This window comes from Schistocerca gregaria, chromosome 2 (assembly GCF_023897955.1).
Source record: "Schistocerca gregaria isolate iqSchGreg1 chromosome 2, iqSchGreg1.2, whole genome shotgun sequence".
Taxonomy (NCBI): Eukaryota; Metazoa; Arthropoda; class Insecta; order Orthoptera; family Acrididae; genus Schistocerca; species Schistocerca gregaria.
Genome location: NC_064921.1, coordinates 444,590,300 through 444,614,085, shown reverse-complemented (window position 1 = coordinate 444,614,085; position 23,786 = coordinate 444,590,300). Strand labels below are relative to the sequence as shown.

Genomic DNA, 23,786 nt, shown 5'->3' with positions numbered 1-23,786 from the left:
GCAACTGTTTTTGGATCACTAACAATATGATCCTGATTTTTTATTTGAATATTTTCACTGTGAACTGCACTTTTCCCCGTTTCCTTCTTTGCAAAATTCCAAATAGTTTTTACTTTATTGTTCGAGTTATCAATTTCTGCCTTTAAGAACATGTTCTTTGATGCCTGTATGGTTTTGTTAAGAATTTTACTGTACAATTTGTAATGCTTAATCTTATGTGAATCATCTGATGTCTTGGCTCTTGCATAAAGCTCCCTATTTGTTCTACAGGAAATTTTGATGCCCTTAGTAACCCAAGGCCTGTGATCTGATTTATACAGATTTTCTCTAATTAACTTTTTAGGAAATGTTTCTTCAAAAATACTTGTAATCTCGTTGATAAATATATTAAATTTGGAGTTTACATCAATAGCAGCATACACAGAAGACCAGTCCACATGCTGTAGTTTATGTTTTAAGTTTTCCATGTTGTGTGTGTTTGTAATCCTAATGTTTTTCCAAATGAAATTTACTCTCCTTTGTACATTTATTTGTTTTATGGTGAGGAACTGTCCATCATGATCAGATAGGCCATTTGTAACATTTTTTACACTTAAATTATTATATGCATCCTTATCTATAAATATATTATCTATTAATGTACTAGAACTGGCTGTTACTCTAGTTGGATTGTTTACCACTGACACTAAATTGTAAGAGCACATCAGGTGTTCAAGATCTGTTCTATTCCTGTTTTCTGTTAAAAAGTCCACATTAAAGTCACCCATTACAATGACTGATTTAGTTTTTCTAGACAGGCGGGACAAGAGTGTTCAGATAGATAGTAAACTGTCACAGAAAGCCCGCATTCAGGATGTTGATCAAAGACTTAATGCTGCTATGTTTACTATTAGAATGGTATCTGAAGTAAGTGATAATTTGGTATGGAAAGTAGTCTACTTTGCTTATTGTCATTCGCTTATGACATTTAGTGTTATATTTTGGGGTAATCTTTCCCATTCTCAAAGAGTAGTTTCGGCTCAGAAATAGAAGGGTTGGGCAGTAAGTGATGTTAGTTTGTGAACCTCTTGTCTACCCCTGTTCATTAGTTTGGGTAATCTGACATTGGCCTCTCAATGTATACAGGGTGTACTTAAAGTCTGGGAACACTTTCAATTATTTATTGCACAAGAACTAAACATTGCACATATGTCATACATATTGCATTTTGAAGAGAAAATGAAGTTTTGTTTTACAAAAATTCAATATGTGAACCATGAGTCACCTGGCAGACATCAATACGGCAAACGAATTTTTGCCATACCCATCTCAGCATGGCATCATTGACTGTGGCAGTTGCTTCCCGTATTCTCTCCCAGAGCTCTGCTGCATCACATGATAGAGGTGGTACATACACCCGATTTTTAATGTTTCCCCACAGAAAAAAGTCACACAGACTGAGATCTGGTGATAGGGTGGGCCATTTCATGAAACAGCTGTCCCCTTCTGTAGCACGGCTGATCCACTGATGCAGCAGCTCTGTGCTCAGATATCCATGAACTTCACAATGAAAATGGGCTGGAGCCCCATTCTGCTGAAAGATGAATGGAGAGTCTGACTGCATTTGAGGCATCAGCCATTGTTGCAACAAGTAGGAATATCCAGTGACAATGCTCTTGGCAAAGAAGAATGGCCCGTACAGTTTTTGACATGACAAGGCACAAAAAACATTTACCTTTGGGGAATCACACTCTAATTCAATGCATTCGTATAGATGCTTTGTACTCCAGATTCGACAATTATGCCTATTCACTTTCCCATTAGTGTGAAAAGTGGCTTCATCACTAAAAATTAAGCCATCAACAAAGCCATCCCCATCCTCATTCAATTGTTGCCACTGCGAACAAAACTCAAAATTACTGTCTTTGTCATCATCATTGAGATTCTACACTAGCTCCAATTTGAATGGTTTCATAGAAAACTTCTTTCACAAGACTTTCCTCACTGTCATTGGAGCCATTTCAAGTTCACGGGATGCATGAAGCACCGATTTCTTTGCACTCCTTACGAATGTCTCTTGTATGTGCTCCACATTCACTTCACTCACACTAGGATGTCCACTTCTCTTTGCCAGGCATAAGCAACCCATCATAACGAATTTGTTGTGCCAGTGGTAACTGGTCTTCCTTGTTGGTGGCTTCTTACCTTTCTTGGTTCTAAACATCCATTGAACAGCTGTAGCACACTTGTTTTTGTCGAATTCCAATAAATAGAAAGCTCACTCCACACCTGAACTCACCATGTTTGCAACTAGCACTGACTATTGGCAATTGCCAAACTACGCTGTGGCAGAATACGGGTGGGGGGTGGGGGGGAACCTTTAAGGGTTTCCTGAATTATTATCTTTCACTTAGTTAATACTAGACAAAAATCCAATCTGCATCTGGATCACACTTCCTTGATTTTTGTGTAGGTCAGCTGTGTGTCACAAATCAAGCTCTTGCTATTGAACAATTTCATGTCTGCTAAGTTTCGTTGTACTGGTGCATGGTGAAGCACACGTTATATCAGTGCTATCATGCTGCAGAGGATACATTGTTGTTATGAACTCCTCACCTGTATTTATTCATCCTCAGTGTCTACACAAAAACTTGTATGGTGGCTGCACCACAGTTGCTATGTAGCCTGGGTTACTTCAAAGTTGGCAATGGAGGAGTAAGGAGTGATGAGAAGGAGAAAAGAATACATTGTACAAATTGGTGATCATAAGAGTGTGAAACATAAGGCATGAAACATGACTAAGAACGAGCATTTAGGCTGTCAAGGACTTTAGGAGCTAGTGAGAGAAATAAGAAGTTGCTTTATAGTGTCTGGGGAACAAAATTGAGCAGGGATGGACTTATTTAATGGTATGACTTCAGAAAATTGAGATAATCATTTGAGTCCTACATATATTTAAGTATGCATTTTTTAGAAAGTTGCACCAGAACTCTTTTACTTAGTGATGATGAATAATTCAAGAGCATCATGAAGCAGGACAGACCAGGACTGGTCAGGTGAAGCTATGTCAATTAAAACCCACCTACCAGGGACACTGGAGTTGCAATATTGTTAATGCAGCAGAAATGCTGTGTAGCTGACTGCTACACAACTCAGGTGTGGCTCTGTTCTCTGTTGTGGCTTACATGATGGGAATTGATGGCTTGGCAAAAGAGAGATGAGCCAAGCCCTTGTAAATGCTAGTCGTTTCTGGACAGAGGTATGCAGCCTAACAGCTGCCAGTTTTGAGGGGAGGTCCATGCTGGTCTTTGTGTTGATAAGAGGCTGCAAGCTTCTGCTACTAGACTTGATCTCTGCTAACCACAGGCCTAGCATTTGCACAAGTCTGATGCTGCATATCCAGTGCCCTACAACCAGTGGGCTAGCAGTGCGCCTACTGCCAGTCACTGCCAGCCTCCTGCCCTTGTGGTCTACAGTTCAAGACCTGTGCCATGCAAACTGCCCAACCATCTGCACTTGTGTAGGCAAAAATCTGCTGCTGTCCACCTCAGTGTGTGTAGGCAACACTGTCACTGAGAACTGTCTCCTCCACAGTGAGTCCACAGTATGATTCTGAGCACTCCAGTGCACCCTGTTCTGAGCCACATGGTTGCCTCAAGTATGTGAGGCTGCTGCAGCAGGCTGCTGTCCATTACTGGAGTTAGTGCCATTTCCAAGTTCCTGGCATCACCATTTCACCAGTGTAGCAACACTGGAACTGCCAGTGACAACAGACTGCTTGCTGTCAGCAGCACCTCCTCACTGAATGACCACAGCTTATACCTTGGGAGTGCTGACACCTCAGAGAATGTCAGGACTGTTGTTGTTTGCTGTGCAGTAAAATGAATATTTAACAATGCTGTTTTCATGACGATATGTTGGTTGACAACCAGGAATCCACCCTCCACTCCACTGCAACCCTGCCCAGGGTGATGAACTGCTCGCCTTCTGACCAGAGTGAACTCAGTTCCACAAATCACTGTAGAGATCATCCACTCACAATCTCTACAAGTGGCATCAGAAGTGTTTGTCACCTCTACAAGTGATGTCATACACAAGGCTGACATCTGCAGCTGGAATCAGTACCTTATCTCCAGTCGCAGCTCTAGTATCAACATGCATTTGAATGAAAGCAGTATTTTTTGTTTCTTTTTTGTGATTCTGTTGGACTACAAATGTCAAGAGAAGTCAGTGGATCTCCTACCACATGTTTAATTGTGTATATGTAGATATGAATATTAGTTTTGCCTGGTTAGTATGGGAAATGTATCTTATATGAGCAAGAGAGGTGGTTTATTGTCCAGAAATGTGTAAGGTGTTAACCTATGTAGTGATTTAGAAGTTGAAGCTCAGTTTCCTCAAGAAGTGTTACAATAATATTACATTCAAGAGTCTGTGTCATTATTCTATTTCTTACTCTTGTCAGTTGTTTTTTATGTGATTGACAAAGAGTTTATCATGTTGTTTTTGATACCATGAGGTTATCATGTAGGAAACATTGCAAATTTTAGCAGCTGAATTAGCTGAGTTGCGAGCACACAATGTAAACATGTATAAGGCAACACATGGGAGCAGACCAGACAGGTATAGTGGAGAAAGCAAATGTTGGGGAGAAGAATATGGCTTTATGCAACAGAGTTACTCCAGGGTGTGGAGAAAAGGCAGAGCCTGAATCACCTGCTATGCTAAATAAAGTGAATTTATGCTGTACTGAAGTAAATGAGTGTGTGGGTAGCAACACATGTGATTTTGATTTAGCTGCAGTAGTTTCTACCCCACTGGGTGAAAATAGGTGTTGTTTTAAGGATATGGAGCCTGGGCTAGATACTAAAGGAAGTACAAGGGCTATTTGGAAAGCGTTGCGAAATGGAAACCACAGTGAAAATACAATGAAGTTTTGTATGGGTGTGTTGGGCAGTGTCTCTAGTATGTCTGTCAATCATGTTATGTCGTTCTCTTTAGTTCTGAGCACACAGTGAGCACATAAAGATGCTTAGAACAATAGTGTCTCCCGCCGAGTATGACAGCCTGATGACAAATTTCGCCTGAAGCTATGCAGCCAACATTACATAACTGTCATGCATTTTATTCTTCAAGACAATTCTCAGCCACACTCTGCAGGGGCAATGAAGATGCTCCTGCATCATTTTCAATTGGAAATGTTTGGTTATCCGCTATACAGCCCATAATTGTCTCTCTCTGATTCATCTCTGCTCGCATGAACTGCTGGCCATGAAGACAACATTTTGGCACAGACAACAAGCTGTAGGCCGGTGTAGAGAATTGGTGGAGAGCACTGGTGGCTGACTTCTATAACGAGGGTATTGGAAAGTTGGTACAACGCTAAGAGAAACATCTAAGTTGGATCGGCGACTATGGAGTTAAGTAGCTGGTAATTGTATCTAACTGTTGCAAATAAAACAGTTTTGATTTTCACTGTGGTTTCCATTTTGCGACCTATTGTTCCTTACTTTCTGAATAGCCCTCATATATATGCCAATGATTTTTATGTCATACAGAGAAGTGCAGGCAGTAATTTTTTGTAGATACTGCAGAGGATGTACAGGAAACTATTCATAAAGTTAATTGTGTTACAGATGTTGTTGGTAATGAATTTATATGGATGCAGATGTTGTGGTAATGAAGTGGTATAGATGCATTTATTTCTGAATGATGCATTTTGTTGTCATCTGTGATGTTGGCATTCCTGCTGCGATTGGAAAGGGGTGGGACAAGAAAAGTGCTTGTAATACTGGTGATCAGGTGACAACGCTGAATGCTTTCAGAAATGTGCACCTGAGGATCAGGAGGTTCACAAAAATAATGACACTTGTAATATAATATGTGCTGGAGGTAAAGTGGAAGTGTCATACAAGAATTGTTCCTTGGTGATGCATGGTGGAACACACAGTGGAATGCTGTTCCAATTGTGGAAAATTGTTACCACTGATGTATTGCTGCAGGATTTATTTGTCATGAAGAGTAAGGCAATTGAACTGCAGGCAAAATCACTAAGACTTAAGTCACATGGTGTAGTACTGCAAGACACAAAGGAACATAACATTGGAAGAAGAAGTCAAACTGTGTTTAGCATTAAGGCAAGGGAAATAAGTGGAACTGCCTGTTAATGCATTGCATTTGGTAGTACAGTATGTGGATTCTGTGTGAGAACAGTTTGAGGGATGTGTTTTCTGAGAAGACAAAGTTCCAGATTATGTGCCAAAGCAGCAAGTAAAGACATCAATAGATGCATGAAAAGTGCTGATCATTAGAGGTAAATTAAGCAGGACCACTCACTGTGCAAAGACAATTTGTTAAGGACATCTGTTAAGAGGGAAAGAGTTTTCCAGTACTATTTTTAATTTGTTGTGTGACAGGTTAACTGAGTAATGTTCATGACTGAAAAACAAGGTGAGTTCAGCAAAGAGTGAGAAGGACACATTTCTGCTAAGCAGATGCTCCAGCAAATGCAGCAGTGCCATGATAACTGACAGCACACTGCCATAATGATGAGCACCTATATCTAAATCTACAGTGTTACAGCATCCAGCACCTTCATGGATCTGACAATACTTGGTGCAGTCAATATTTATTTTAGGCAAAAGACCACCTTCCCATGCTAAATCCCAGTACATTGATTACCAGTAGACTGGGTTACCCCTAGCAAACAATTATTAGTTAAGTAAGAATTGCTTAAGGGACCACCAGATAAACAATTAGGACTACTGAGAATAATGAGGGAGAAGGTTTGTGTTAAACAATTGTTAAAACTTTTGACAAGTCAAGATAAGATGGTAACGTCACTTTATTAGTTTGTAAGTGATGATTCAATGGTACTACTCCATTTGTGAAAATGAGAGAAGTACAGTGGGCTAACTGTAAAAAGTACCATTTAGATTAAGAGTTAAGAATAAAGCAAATAAACCTGGTGGTTTAAGCTGAACTAATGTAAGGAAAGAAGTCAATGTACTGTACATAATTGTCAACTTGTAAGCGGTGTCTAAATCTTTGCAGAATTACTAAGAGCTCTGCTCTGATGGACTGGATCTTGTAAATAGGGTGGGCAAGGGTGTGTGTGTGTGTGTGTGTGTGTGTGTGTGTGTGTGTGTGTGTGTGTGTGTTTTGCACCACAACTGTTTTACTTGTAGTGGCTGGATAAAAAAAAGACACAATATGGTCGATGTGAGACCTTATGGAAATGGGTGTGACCGGGGCTGGTCAGGTGGAGTCACATCAGGAGGAGTCTGCTAATACAACAAGACCTGTCACTACAGCATTGGGATGTTACCACACAGCCCAGCCCAGCACAGGGGCCAGAGTCATAATATCACTGACGCACACACAAGAAAATCAGCACCGCTGTGGCACTGATTACCCTATTGCTACACAACTGATCCATGGCTCTGTTGTGGCTTACCTGATGCGAATTGAAGCCTTGACAAAACAGACACAACCAACTTCCATATAAATATACCTAATTTTCAGACAGGTCTGTGAAGTCTGACAGCCATCCATTAAGAGGAGCGGCCTATGCCAGTTTTCAAGTCAATGTAAGGCTGCAAGTTGCTACCATCAGATTTTGTCTCTGCTAGCCACAGTACTACCATCTGCACTACATCTGATGTTGCTGACTTAGTGCCCCACAACCAGTGGACCAGCAACGAGCCTAATTCCAGTTGCTGCCAGCCTCCTGCCCTGGCAATCTATTGTTTGGGATCATGTAGTGTGAGTTGTCAGGCTGCCTTTGATTGTGTGGACAAACTCTGTTGCTGTCTGCCTGCATTTGTGTGGGCAGGCACTACTGCTGAGACCCATATTCTCCACAACTGGTGCACGGTGTGATTCTTCATACTTGATGCACCTTGCCCCAAGCTGCACAGTTGCCTCTAGTCTGTGTGGTTGCTATTGTGGGCTGCCATCTGCTACTGGAGTAAGCATACTTTCATTTCACTAGCCTAGAAACATCATAAGCTGCCAGTGACAAGAGGCTCCTTGCTGGTGGAAGCACCTCGTTGCTGACCAAGCATTACTTACATCTTGGGGACACTGACACTTCTCAGCAAGTCATGAGTGTTGCAGTTTGCTGTGCAGTGAAATGGATATTTAACAATGCTGTTCTCATGACACTACATTGGTCAACAACCAGGCATACAGCTGCTGCACCACTGCAACCCTCCCCAGAGTGGTGAACTACTGGCTTCCTGAGAACTGACATCCCAATTAATCAACCACTGCAAATGGTCATCAACTCCTGACATCTACAAAAGAATAATGGAGTTAACTGTGGAGACATGAGAGATCTGCTGCAAAAACCAGGCTACTGATTTAACTTAATATATATGAAGGAGCACCACAAATACAACAATGTCTCAGCTAGCTTGTAAAGTCATGCACTTGTTTTGTTGAAACAAGCCAGCTTAGTGATATCTTACTGACATTTGTGAATATAAAGTGATTACAATTTCTAAATGGAATAAAACTATTACTTACTTGAATTGCATTGCATAAAATATAATAATCCATTATGAGCTGAGGCATTCAAGCCACATAAGGGCAATATGACTAAAACCCACTGAAACTGTAAGATTAAAACCTGACTTGAGTGTAGCTTGCCTCATGTGTGAAGGACACTTTCATGCTTATCATGGCAGTAGCTTCACCATGCTCTCTGGAACTCAATCAAATGACCTCTGTTTAGCCCAGGTATGGGCATTCTTTACTGACACATGGGCATGATTCACATACTTAAGCTTACATGATGCATAGTCATAATGTGACAGCAATGTTCCTAACACATAATGTCAAAATTATAGAATCCATGACTTTAATGTTTCTGGGGTAACATGATGATATGAATGCCACCCTTTTTTCTGGCACACCACACAAACAAACAATGCCTTAAAATTTAGTGTTTTTGAGAAAACATTCATTTTAGATTCACCTGGGATTTCTTCTGCAAGCCAGATTAAAACCACCTTTCTTCACTCCATTTTAGTTTTCTACATCTTTCATTTTCTGACCTGTCTGTTTTTCAGCATTCCCCCTCCCACCACTGTTATCTGCAATGCACTTAGCTTTTCACTCTTATTAACTCATGCATGATGTTTTAGCAGCAATCTCAGTCTCTCATATTACACTAACTTCTGCCCTTAAGTTTTCAAATCTCATCCCAACAATCAGCCTTTCCTTCTCATCCTGTTCAGTAAGTCTCCCCTGACCTGGGGTCTGGATGACTTTTCTGATCTACACCCCTTTTCCTAAACCTCTCCAGTTCTTTTCCTTCACCGTTATTCCTTCCCCCTCCTCTCTTCTACCAGAGGAAGGGGCTAGTGGCTCCGAAAGCTTGCACAAGTTAGACCTTTTTTTGTAGGTGCGTGTGTGTGTGTGTGTGTGTGTGTGTGTGTGTGTGTGTGTGTGTGTGTGTGTGTGTAATTGTCCTGTTGCTGCTTGGTCAGTAGATTTTTTTAGCTACCCAATTACATTAGGTAACCTATGGATACCTCTTGCTATCTTGATAAGTGCAATATGCAGCTCATTTGAAACAGAGAGACAAATACATTTATTAACTTCATTTCAACAGTGGATTACAACCCTTCTTGCATTTGGTTCTTTTTATGTAGTCATCTAGAGAGTTTCATCAGATTCTGACATCTATTTAGACAATTTTAGTCATAACATCCTGGGTGCAATATCTTCCAGCTGGGAATTATCTGAAGGGTCTTTGAGGATGGCTCTAATATTCAAGTTACAGTCTGGAAAAACATTCCAAAATACTTGCTGGAAATGGCGCTACTGCTGGTGCTCCAACTCTATTTTCTCCAACACCACCAATTTTAGTCATAACATCCTGGGTGCAATATCGTCCAGCTGGGAATTATCTGAAGGGTCTTTGAGGATGGCTCTAATATTCAAGTTACAGTCTGGAAAAACATTTCAAAATACTTGCTGGAAATGGCGCTGCTGCTGGTGCTCCAACTCTATTTTCTCCAACACCACCAACAGCTCATATTCTGGTTGGTTTCCAAGCAGAGAGCACAAACGACACCACTGCCCAAACACCTAGCGTATTCTACTGTCTATATCATGCTATGCAGTATAAGGTGCATGTTAATTTTTAAGCATGTTTTTTTAAGAAACAACATTTTTACCATTTTTGTTATTAGATTGTAAAAACAGACTAAAAAATATTCTTAGTTTATAAAACTGACCTGGTCTCCAGAGTTCCTGAAAATCACCATCTGAACATTCTTCTTCTTCTTCCTCTTTGTTGTCATAATTGTCCTCTTTAAATATAAGATGGTCTTCACTGCCATCATGAGCATTACTAATGCTGCACTTCTTGAAATGTTTAACAATAATGTCTCTCTTGTTCTAGACCAAAACTGTTTTATCCACTGACACACTTATTTGATTGTAGGTCATTTTATAGCACCCTTAAGTGTGTATTCATGTTGGGTTTCAACAATCATCTGCTTATTCCATTCCTCTCTCATATACAGATGAAATGGTTTATTTAATGAGACATCTAGATGTTGCAATTGTGAAGTAAGTCCTCCGAGAATAACAGCAGTATTTCCCTGTTTCAGTTTCTCTTTCACAGAATTTTTCAAATCACTGCTAACCTGATCCAGCACAAGAAGTGAACTCTTCTTCAATAAAGCACCTTTCCTTTTCTCCCATACTCTGTTAGTCTGTAATTTCATGCCAGTCCCGTCAATCCAGCCCTTGTCATATATATGAACAACAACACCTGGCAGTATTTCAGAAAGTTTGGCAATATTTTGTGCTTGAAAATGATCATTGGATGAAGTTTAGTACCACCAACACAACATGAAAGGACAACAGTGTACTGCATTTTTTCATTTCCACATGTTTTTGTAGTTACAGTTTTAGTACTTTTCATGGGAACAGTTCTGTTACTTGGCACGTCAAACATCAGAGGAGTCCAATCCACATATGCTACTTGGCTTAGGTCCATGCTGGTTTTCTTTTGATGTAGAATAATAAAGCAATAGAAATATGATATTTTCTCTTCACACTCTTGTGGCGTTTTCTGAGATAATTGGATTTGGTTCACATGCTAAGTCCATGACACTTTGTAAACCTGTTACACCAACCAACATCACCTTTAAAGTCTGCTAAGTTCCACTGTAGTGCAAGCTTATGAATATGTATTTGAATCACTTTTGTATTAATTCCAATGCCATCTTGATGATGTCTTTGAATCCATTTCATTACATCATCTACTAGTTTTGTCCATTTTACATGCAGTCCTCTATTTGCAGATTTAGTCTTCCTCATTTTTAAAAATCATGAATGATTTTTACTGTTGTTGCAGGGCCAAAATGCCGCTCAGGTGCTCTGTTCCATGTTCTTCTGCATATGCTGTTACTTTCAGTTTATAGCACACATCATATGAATACCTTTTATTTTTTTCCAATCATTTTAACTGCCCCAAAGACAGGAAAGGATAAAGTTATGACAGTATTCAAGACATAAAACCGTTCATCAGTGACTAAGAGAAAGACAATAACAATACAATGGTCTCAAAGTTGTCTAGTGTAATTAGTAGATGGTATAACCTCAGAAATTTGTTAGTCAATAGAGATTGTATTCACTATTTAGCCAAGTCCATAGACTGGGAAGGATTTGGAAAAAAGATAGCCCTAAGGAAGGGACAATCTGTGATGTCAGCACAACTGCAGGGCTATGAAGTAGCAATAGGTTTTGAAAGAAGCCTCTGAAAAATGGGTGGCACGAGTTGCGTACTTACAGTATTAAAGGTGTTAATGTGAATGTTTGGAAGCAATTTTCAAACGTTTTCTTGTGTTGTCTTGGGGAGTGAACAAATTGAATTGATTTTAAAGTCTGGTGTGAAAGGGTATGTGAACCCAAAAGAAATTTATTGAAGTATAAATGGAGAGAGCAAAATTTGAGAAAGAGGCTCTCCTTGATGTAGAGAATGATTGAATCTGCCATCCTAGCAGGAAGAGTACTAAAGATGTATTTAGTCAGACCTTGGTTACATCGAATATCAAAGCAATTCTAAGAACTGTGAGTGGGTAAGACTTTCACCTTTCTATGGTCTCTGATATATAGACATCTTGTCTTAAATGGCCACATAATATGAATATTAAAGTAGACCTATTAGTGAATTACCAGAAAGGATAAAATTTTGTATAATTTTGAAGTTTGTAAAATTCACTGGTGAAGATGTACTTGGATTCCTGATGGGCAAACTAGTCGAAGGTGGCAAAGAGTCTTCTGTGGCAGCCACACTGTCAACGAATATCAATGAGCAGAATATATATTAAAAACAAAGATTCCAAGACTTACCAATCGGGAAAGCGCCGGTAGATAGGCACAATGAATAAAACACACAAACACACACACAGAATTTCGAGCTTTCACAACCGGCGGCTGCTTCGCCAGGAAAGAGGGAAGGAAAAGGAAAGATGAAAGGATGTGGGTTTTAAGGGAAAGGGCAAGGAGCCATTCCAATCCCGGGAGCGGAAAGACTCACCTTAGGGGGAAAAAAGGACAGGTATACACTCGCGTGCACACACACACACACACACACACACACACACACACACACACACACACACACACACACATATCCATCCACACATTCACAGACACAAGCAGACATATTTAAAGGCAAAGAGTAAGGGCAGAGATGAGTGGCGGCAACTTGAAATTAACGGAGATTGAGGCCTGGTGGACAACGAGAAGAGAGGATATATTGAAGGGCAAGTTCCCATCTCCAGAGTTCGGATAGGTTGGTGTTGGTGGGAAGTATCCAGATAACTCGGACGGTGTAACACTGTGCCAAGATGTGCTGGCCATGCACCAAGGCATGTTTAGCCACAGGGTGATCCTCATTACCAACAAACACTGTCTGCCTGTGTCCATTCATGCGAATGGACAGTTTGTTGCTGATCATTGCCACATAGAAAGCGTCACAGTGTAGGCAGGTCAGTTGGTAAATCACATGGGTGCTTTCACATGTGCCTTTGCCTTTCATCGTGTACACCTTCTGGGTTACAGGACTGGAGTAGGTGGTGGTGGGAGGGTGCATAGGACAGGTTTTACACCGGGGGGGCTGCAAGGGTAGGAGCCAGAGGGTAGGGAAGGTGGTTTGGGGATTTCATAGGAATGAACCAAGAGGTTACTAAGGTTAGGTGGATGGCAGAAAGACACTCTTGGTGGAGTGGGGAGGATTTCATGAAGGGTGGATCTCATTTCGGGGCAGGATTTTAGGAAGTCGTATCCCTGCTGGAGAGCCACATTCAGAGTCTGATCCAGTCCCGGGAAGTATCCTGTCACAAGTGGGGCACTTTTGGGGTTCTTCTGTGAGAGGTTCTGGGTTTGAGGGGATGAGGAAGTGGCTCTGGTTATCTGCTTCTGTACCAGGTCGGGAGGGTAGTTGTGGGATGCGAAAGCTGTTTTCAGGTTGTTGGTGTAATGGTCCAGGGATTCAGGACTGGAGCAGATTCATTTGCCACAAAGGCCTAGGCTGTAGGGAAGGGACCGTTTGATATGGAATGGGTGGCAGCTGTCATAATGGAGGTACTGTTGCTTGTTGGTGGGTTTGATGTGGACGGATGTATGAAGCTGGCCATTGGACAGATGGAGGTGAACGTCAAGGGGAGTGGCATGGGATTTGGAGTAGGACCAGGTGAATCTGATGGAACCAAAGGAGTTGAGGTTGGAGAGGAAATTCTGGAGTTGTTCTTCACTGTGAGTCCAGATCATGAAGATGTCATCAATAAATCTGTACCAAACTTTGGGTTGGCAGGCTTGGTTAACCAAGAAGGCTTCCTCTAAGCGACCCATAAATAGGTTGGCATACGAGGGGGCCATCCTGGTACCCATGGCTGTTCCCTTTAATTGTTGATATGTCTGGCCTTCAAAAGTGAAGAAACTGTGGGTCAGGATGAAGCTGGCTAAGGTGACAAGGAAAGAGGTTTTGGGTAGAGTGGCACGTGATCGGTGTGAAAGGAAGTGCTCCATTGCAGCGAGGCCCTGGACGTGCGGGATATTTGTGTATAGGGAAGTGGCATCAATGGTTACAAGGATGGTTTCTGGGGGTAACAAACTGGGTACAGATTCCAGGCGTTCGAGATAGTGGTTGGTGTCTTTGATGAATGGTGGGAGACTGCATGTAATAGGTTGAAGGTGTTGATCTACGTAGGCAGAGATACGTTCTGTGGGGGCTTGGTAACCAGCTACAATGGGGCGGCCAGGATGTTTGGGTTTGTGAATTTTAGGAAGTAGGTAGAAGTTAGGAGTGTGAGGTGTCGGTGGGGTCAGGAGTTTGATGGAGTCAGGTGAAAGGTTTTGTAGGGGGCCTAAGGTTCTGAGGATTCCTTGAAGCTCTGCCTGGACATCAGGAATGGGATTACCTTGGCAAACTTTGTATGTAGAGTTGTCTGAAAGCTGACGCAGTCCTTCAGCCACATACTGTCTGCCGTACAGAAGATACCGCCGCCGTTCTAAACAGACAGTGTACAAAACCATCGAGAACATCGAATTTGCTACAACAGCTGGAGACAAGAAGAATCGTATTCCAGTCAAGTCTGTCACTGCCCAAGCCCTGCTGGACGGCCCAGCTGTTTTCGTCAGTTGCAGACTTAATTGTAGTTTAGATATAAATGATTCATTTGGTCATGGTAACGGATGGTTTACCGTAGCCATTGTTCATGGGGGTACAGGAGTACCATATAAGTTTTGTGGACAGAGACATTATTGCTTTTCGCACCTACCATATGGCTGAACTGGCTAATAAAGACTTTGGTAAATCAGCGAGGAAAAAAAAAAAAAAATATATATATATATATATATATATATATATATATATTGAAAAAATTCTTTTTATTTGTTACCCAGGAAATATCATGTATCAAGATATGTATCACTGACATGACCACAATGAGGTAACTTAAAATTTAGATAGACACTTGCACTAGACAGTATTCTGGGATTGTGATGTTGGGGCTGAATCCCTGCAACTTTTACTGATCATATTGATGCACTGCTGCTGCCAGTTGAATCCATTGCTGCCAGACAGAGATAAGTTACCCATGGCCTTAAATATAAGGCCATTTTTAAGACTGGTGGGAATTTTAAACACTAAACATTTTGAGTATAAGACACACTTCACTTTTGAAGCTAATTTTTTTGAAGAAAAATGTCTCTCTTATAGTCTGTAAAATACAGTAAATAAGACAACTAGTATAGTTGTGTAAGAAGTGAACTAGTCATGCAGGAACCCAGAAACTTGTCATCAATCAATCACATTATCTGACAATTTAATTAGGTCATGACTGTATCATTGAGATCCTATGCTTGTATGCTTAAGCAAGTCATCATCAAATTTGACCTTTTATTTGGTCTTCAATCTAAAAATTTTAAAATGGAATTGACTGAATAGAGAACCTTAATGCATTAAAGATTCTGAAAGAATTATACCTCTAAAATTTTCCAATTTTTCCTAGCCTGTGTCTTGGATGTCAGAATTTGCATTATTTCTGGTGATGTGCTGGTGAATTCCCTCCCTGCACATGAATTGTGTCACACTGTTTCTGATGCAGATAACAGAGACATAAACATAAATACTCAAAAGTGTTAATACTCTGGACTTGGTAACGGGAGAATGACCTAGGGCTAGTCTTACCTTGCTATACAGACAATTTAGTTTTGGATTTATGTAATGTTGGTGACAAAGGAAGATTGTGTCAAAATGAGTAACCTATTTGAAATATGTGACTGGGAGGGCCTCAAATATGTTATACAGAGATAACTGATACTAACTGTATTCTCAGAATCAGCAGGAGATAAGAAATCTGTGACATCTTGTCATAAACTTTGTTAACATATTCTTCCCAAGGTAAGCATAATTAAGATATTTTTTTTAATAAACTGGAGGCAAGACATTGTAAAGTACCTAAAAACTTGTGCTGGAACTTCAGTTGATAGGTTTATGGAGTCTGCATATTTAAAGAGTAATCAGCTTTTGAGGAATGAATGTGACCTCTTTGTCACAATCACAAGTAATAATGTACCTAGAAGCTTGTTTTGAAACTTCAGGCAGTGAATTTATCAAGTTTGTTTATTCATAGGGTAGTCATATTTTGAAGATTTTTTTTCATAATGAAAGTAATAATGAACAACAAGACATTGCTTAAAACTTTATTTGTAGAGACCTACCCATGGAACCACTCTCGGCGTGGAGGAGGCTGACCAACAGCAATGCAGGGTAACTGTAGTTCCTCCCCACGTGCAACCTTCATTTTATGGCCAAATGATGCAATTCTTGCAGGTGTGTGTGTTGATGGTGCTTGGACAACACTTGTGCTTGGCACACCTTCACCTGCAGCTGTTGCCGCTGAAACTTTCATTTCATAGCGCCGTTGTGGTGACAGATGTGATAAAGTGTAATGTGTCTGACTTGGTGGCACTTCAAACTGCTCCATTGGCTGTAGAGATTTATTGTCACATTGTATTTCTCTGAATATAATTAAAAATTAACAATATAACAAGTCTTCACAGCACCAAAGCAAGTATGCCGATCACAGTTTCTACACTCAAGATTTTAAAATAAATTATGCAGAATGCTACAATGATTAAAGAAATGCCAAAATAGAATGATAATTCCTGAGATGGATAAATAATTATATAGACAATAAACCATTTTAATGTCACAGTTACTTCATATTGGACCTCTACTCAGAATAAAATAAACCCTGAGATACTATAATTTGTACAGAACTCTATTTCATAAATGCAGTCTAGTTAGATAATAAGGGAAGTTTTCCTTGTAACCATAGTTTTAATCTGCTGCTGTTAAGAATTACCGTTGCAGTTAATACTTTCTTTCACATGTATTTTCATTTCAAGTATTTGTATTTGTATTATGAACAATAAAATGTATGATTCACAGACTTTCCATGGCAATAAAATATTTTACACTCAGCATTAACATAAAACATACTGGTTATATAAGCCAGGATTAATTAGAATCACAAAAATAAACAGTTTCAGGCTCAAGCTTTAGAAGTAAGCGAGTATTTTCTCTGATACTAAAAGGAAAAACAAAATTTTGGAAAGGTGTAGTATGTGTTACTGAGGGACAGAAACTTCATTCTTAACTCAAGGGAAATAGTGAAGCACAAGCAAAATGGCAAGGATCAGAATTAACGACCTAGCTGGGTACTCCACTTTTGTCTTAATTCTTCAATTCACAACTTGTGTCTTAATTTGTGCAAAAGTGATTGAACATAGTAATTACTAGGAATTATTGCACTTCATTTCAAAGGCTTTTCTAAATTTTCCTTAGGATACTTTCCTAAAATTGGTTATGTGGTCAACAAATGATCACTACATGTGCAACAAATGATATTTCTTATTTTGCTATTATTAATATATGTTTCTTTTATTTTAGTCAGAGGTATCCAGGGAAAAAACAGCATGTAATAAAATGTCTCTCTATTTCCTTGTTTTCAAAAATCAACTATTTATCTGCAGTGTGCACTGCTTACACTGTTGTTGTTGTTGTTGTTGTTGTTGTTGTCTTCAGTCCTGAGACTGGTTTGATGCATCTCTCCATGCTACTCTATCCTGTGTAAGCTTCTTCATGTCCCAGTACCTACTGCTACGATTTTTACCCTCCACACTGCCCTCCAATACTAAATTGGTGATCCCTTGATGCCTCAGAACATGTCCTACCAACCGATCCCTTCTTCTGGTCAAGTTGTGCCACAAACTTCTCTTCTCCCCAGTCCTATTCAATACTTCCTCATGAGTTATGTGATCTACCCATCTAATCTTCAGCATTCTTCTGTAGCACCACATTCCGAAAGCTTCTATTCTCTTCTTGTCCAAACTATTTATCGTCCATGTTTCACTTCCATACATGGCTACACTCCATACAAATACTTTCAGAAATGACTTCCTGACACTTAAATCTATACTCGATGTTAACAAATTTCTCTTCTTCAGAAACGCTTTCCTTGCCATTGCCAGTCTACATTTTATATCCTCACTACTTCGACCATCATCAGTTATTTTGCTCCCCAAGTAGCAAAACTCCTTTTCTACTTTAAGGGTCTCATTTCCTAATCTAATTTCCTCAGCATCACCCGACTTAATTCGACTTCATTCCATTATTCTCGTTTTGCTTTTGTTGATGTTCATCTTATATCCTCCTTTCAAGACACTGTCCATTCCGTTCAACTGCTCTTCCAAGTCCTTTGCTGTCTCTGACAGAATTACAATGTCATCGGCGAACCTCAAAGTTTTTATTTCTTCTCCATGGATTTTAATACCTACTCTGAATTTTTCTTTTGTTTCCTTTACTGCTTGCTCAATATACAGATTGAATAACATCGGGGAGAGACTATAACCCTGTCTCACTCCCTTTCCAAACACTGCTTCCCTTTCATGTCCCTCGACTCTTATAACTGCCATCTGGTTTCTGTACAAATTGTAAATAGCCTTTCGCTCCCTGTATTTTACCCCTGCCACCTTCAGAATTTGAAAGAGAGTATTCCGGTCAACATTGTGAAAAGCTTTCTCTAAGTCTACAATTGCTAGAAATGTAGGTTTGTCTTTCCTTAATCTTTCTTCGAAGATAAGTCGTAAGGTCAGTATTGCCTCACGTGTTCCAGTATTTCTAAGGAATCCAAGCTGATCTTTCCCGAGGTCGGCTTCCACTAGTTTTTCCATTCATCTGTAAAGAATTCGAGTTAGTATTTTGCAGCTGTGGCTTATTAAACTGACTGTTCGGTAATTTTCACATCTGTCAATGCCTGCTTTCTTTGGGATTGGAATTATTATATTCTTCTTGAAGTCTGAGGGTATTTCGCCTGTTTCATACATCTTGCTCACCAGATGGTACAGTTTTGTCAGGACTGGCTCTCCCAAGGCAGTTAGTAGCTCCAATGAAATGTTGTCTACTCTGGGGGCCTTGTTTTGACTCAGGTCTTTCAGTGCTCTGTCAAACTCTTCACGCAATATCGTATCTCCCATTTCATCTTCATCTACATCCTCTTCCATTTCCATAATATTGTCCTGAAGTACATCGCCCTTGTATAGACCCTCTTTATACTCCTTCCACCTTTCTGCTTTCCCTTTGTTGCTTAGAACTGGGTTTCCATCTGAACTCTTGATATTCATACAAGTGGTTCTCTTTTCTCCAAAGGTCTCTTTAATTTTCCTGTAGGCAGTATATATCTTACCCCTAGTGAGATAAGCCTCTACATCCTTACATTTGCCTTCTAGCCATCCCTGCTTAGCCATTTTGCACTTCCTGTCGATCTCATTTTTGAGACGTTTGTATTCCTTTTTGCCTGCTTCATTTACTGCATTTTTATATTTTCTCCTTTCATCAATTAAATTCAATATTTCTTCTGTTACCCAAGGATTTCTACTAGCCCTCGTCTTTTTACCTACTTGATCCTCTGCTGCCTTCACTACTTCATCCCTCAAAGCTACCCATTTTTTTTCTACTGTATTTCTTTCCCCTGTTTCTGTCAATTGTTCCCTTATACTCTCCCTGAAACTCTGTACAACCTCTGGTTTCTTCAGTTTATCCAGGTCCCATCTCCTTAAATTCCCACCCTTTTGCAGTTTCTTCAGTTTTAATCTACAGTTCATAACCAATAGATTGTGGTCAGAGTCCACATCTGCCTCTGGAAATGTCTTACAATTTAAAACCTGGTTCCTAAATCTCTGTCTTACCATTATATAATCTATCTGATACCTTGTAGTATCTCCAGGGTTCTTCCATGTATACAACCTCCTTTCATGATTCTGAAACCAAGTGTTAGCTATGACTAAGTTGTGCTCTGTGCAAAATTCTACCAGGTGGCTTCCTCTTTCATTTCTTAGCCCCAGTCCATATTCACCTACTACGTTTCCTTCTCGCCCTTTTCCTACACTCGAATTCCAGTCACCCATGACTATTGAATTTTCGTCTCCCTTCATTATCTGAATAATTTCTTTTATTTCATCATATGTATCTTCAATTTCTTTGTCATCTGCAGAGATAGTTGCCATATAAACTTGTACTACCATAGTAGGTGTGGGCTTCGTATCTATCTTGGCCACAATAATGCGTTCACTATGCTGTTTGTAGTAGCTTACCCGCATTCCTATTTTCCTATTCATTATTAAACCTACTCCTGCATTACCCCTATTTGATTTTGTGTTTATAATACTGTATGAAATGGTTATAAAGTGAATATTAAAATTATTCTGGTATATCAAATGCTTGATGAAGTTTTGAGAGTGCAGCTGGTTGTTGTTTTCTAAGAAGGAGTTTATTTCTTCTGGGCAACTGTAAGGCATATTCATGTGATCTGCCAAAGACTGACATGACTCCTGAAATTTTGCGAGGGTACTTTCTGAGAAGAATTGGACAAGATATTACTTCCTATCACAGGCGTCTCATGAAATGACCACAATGAGAAAATTTGTGAAATTAGAGCTAATACAAAGGGTTACTGACAGTCATTTTGCCAACATACCTTTCTTGAGTGGAACAGGGGAGGGGGGCAGATAATGGTACCAGAAATACCCTTGCCACACACCCTCAGGTGGCTTGTGGAGTATTGGTGAAGATGCAGATGTAGATTGTGACTACAAGACTGACCACATGGGCAGCAGGCATGCCCTTGATGGCAGACATGTGAAATTCAGCTGTACGTAGAGTTGCTGTTCACTATGTCCATCATTGTACTCTGTCATTTATGCTGAGAGCAAATCATGGAAATAGTGGGTTCTTTGCATTATTCAACTGATGGTCACCAGCCTGGTTAATAAATTCATTCATAGGAATAGGTAGTACACCATGGAAACAGGCAAAAATATGGTTAGTCGCCAGTTGTTCTTGGATGTTCTGGTTAGACAGAATAGGTTGCTCAGTTTACGATATGCCTGCTCATGTGGGTTTAAAATTACAGTCTTCAAGTGTCCTTCAACTGTCACAAAACATGAATACACTTAGGACACTTGCACATTTGGCACACACAATTTTTTACCCTGAGATTTTGCCTAGGAGCTCACCCATTTAAAAGCACTCTTCAAGGAAAATTCATACTCTGGCTAGCAGATCAACAGGTCATTATATGTTAAAAGAAGAAGAAGAAGAAGAAAAACCAGGAATGAGGTAAGGAGGATCGAACACCAACAAAATTCAGAGCTCTTCTTCATTCAGTTGGAAAAGTGTCATTCAAAATAGGCAGTATGCTCTGGAAATTCCAAGTTTAAGTGTTTGGAGCAATCAACAGAATTATGCAGATGTCCATTAAAGTCATGTCCCTTGATGTGACACAGAAGTATGCCTCCACCAAAACCAGTTCGCATGGCTAAAAAACAGCACCAGATTTAAGGACTGCTGTGGCATGCCTATATTCGTAATGTGAAGTGGACTCTGTTCTCTATACAATGACATGTAATGCCAACTGTGAGTGCGCTGATGGTGTGTGCATGCACTGAGAGAACAGTCTGTATAGAGTGCCCGTCAGTCTGACAAAGTCACAGTGTTCTCCAGCACTAATACTGAATTATTCAGTAACTCTCCAGAGTACTTTAATTGCCAAGAGGTATCCACACCTAGGGCAAGGACAGTGGCTATCAATTGGGTAGCACATAGATCCCATTATTTCCACAATTTCCTCTCAGCAAAGATGACACCGTACACAGAGAGTCATGGCAGGACACACCCCATTAGGACGTGTGATATTTGAATTTTGTGCATCAAGGGCACTGCCTACTGGCAGTATGGCTGGTATTGCACTTACAATCATGTCAAAAAACACATCTACATCTACATTTATACTCTGCAAGCCATCCAACGGTGTGTGGCGGAGCACACATACAGCATACTAATATTTTGTATGATGTGGACAGCCACAATCAGTCTTCAATGGCTCACCCAAAAATGTCTGGAAGGTACCCAGAAAAAAATGTTATGTGTTGTAGAAAATGATGACTGCCTACACTCCTGAATCATCATGATGCTTATAAAGGTTGCCTGCAATTTAGCCAAGTAATTATATGACTCATTATTGCTATTTTTGGAACAGAAACACCCACAATTCTCACGCCAAATTATCAGCGAGGTTAACTAGACAATAACATTTAAATCTACAGTAACGCAGCGGTGGGTGGCATATCTCATGTATGTCAATGTTACAGACCAATATTGTTCATTTTTTGGTCTACATAAGGATTACAATGTTAATGTCCATGGAACATGCATGATGTTCTTGAGATCAGCAGGTTTAGATGTGATTAATACCATTCACAGTCTGCCTTGAGAATGATTTGTGTGTTTGGGTGGGTGGGGGGTGACGTGTCGGTGGATTCTGAAATACAAATTTTATATGATCTGATCAGATGACTTCATCACTACCAGGAGCTTTGTAAATGACAATTTATATTTTCAAATGCATTTTTACATACAACAATAAAAACCTGTCATTATAACTAACCAAGCTAGCACCATCCAGGGACTGTATGTAGACTTTATAGTTGATTATCACACCATTAGGAAATCTGGGTGGCCGCCAAGAGATGAGGAGAGTTCTGGAGTCCATCACCAGTGCTTTTATATCATCTGGGGCACCAGGCACTGAAATAGAGCAAAGGAATCTTTGAGCTTTACAGTAGCAAGTTTAAAAATTGTACAAACAAAGGCAGGTCAAGAGTGATGAATAATGAACCCAGAGCACTTTTTTGGATTAATTTCTGACACCTATACATACAAGTATTTCATTTTTTTCTCATTGTTCAAACAGCCAGACTGATACAGCAAATTTCATAACATTAATTGTATATTGCTCCACATCATTCAGCTGAAGTTCTGTATTTTACTCAGAACCATGTGACAGAGACAGGTAACACATGTTATATGTGCTGCCAACTACAGAAGTACAAAACATTATTTTTCACAGTATATGAAGTGTATGACTACCTGCCTGCAGTTTTTTTTATCTCTGATTAACTAATATATTGTAACTTGACATATAATAAAAACTACTCACTTAGCAGCAGAAGGAGAACACACACATAAACGAAGGTTATACTTATGCAAACTTTTGGAGTTAGTGGCTCCTTCTTCTGGCAGAAGGGTTGATGGGAAAGGAAGAGGGCTGTAAGAAAAGGACTGGAGAAGTTTATGAAACGGGGTAGATTTCAGAAGAGTCACCCAGAACCATGGGGCTGGGGAGACTTAGCAGATGGTAAGGTTGACTTTTATGAAATTTACCCTATTTCCTAAACCTCTTCAGTCCTTCACCTTCGTCCCTTTTCCTTTTCCTTCAGACCTTCTGCTGGAAGAAGGAGGCACTGGCTCTGAAAGTTTGCATAAGTATACCGGTAACCTTCTTTTATGTGCATATTCTCCTGCTGCCATTTGGTGAGCAGATTTTTTACCTATCAATTGATTATTTCATGATTAACTAATATGTCATTTGTATATTGCTTTTATGCAATAAGTGACTTTTACAGGCTAAATAAGTCAAACAACGATGAGCAGATTGAATATTGGCTTGAGGAAAAGGGTGAGAAAGATAGCATAGAGAAGCTGTTTCATAATATGTGGAAAAGCATTTGAAAAATTCTGACATAGCAAAAACAATAATAACAATAAACTTATGAAAGGCAGTAAAACTTTCCAAACCAGTCACTTTCATCTTTTTATTATCAGAATGTGTAGCTGATCTCAGGAAAAAATCATTCAAGCAGAATTATGCATTATT

At 39.8% G+C, this 23,786-nt stretch overlaps 1 protein-coding gene across 1 annotated transcript in view; it reads right to left on the bottom strand.

Moving 5' to 3' along the window:
• The window catches only part of LOC126335832 (Down syndrome cell adhesion molecule-like protein Dscam2), a 313,257-nt gene that overhangs the window by 117,020 nt on the left and 172,451 nt on the right, over window positions 1–23,786 (bottom strand). The window contains exons 14-15 of the mRNA XM_049999299.1: window positions 22,518–22,657; window positions 16,231–16,499 (exon numbers count right to left, since the gene is read on the bottom strand). Coding sequence (XP_049855256.1) covers window positions 16,231–16,499; window positions 22,518–22,657 — 409 coding nt within the window. The remainder of the gene's footprint in view (window positions 1–16,230; window positions 16,500–22,517; window positions 22,658–23,786) is intronic.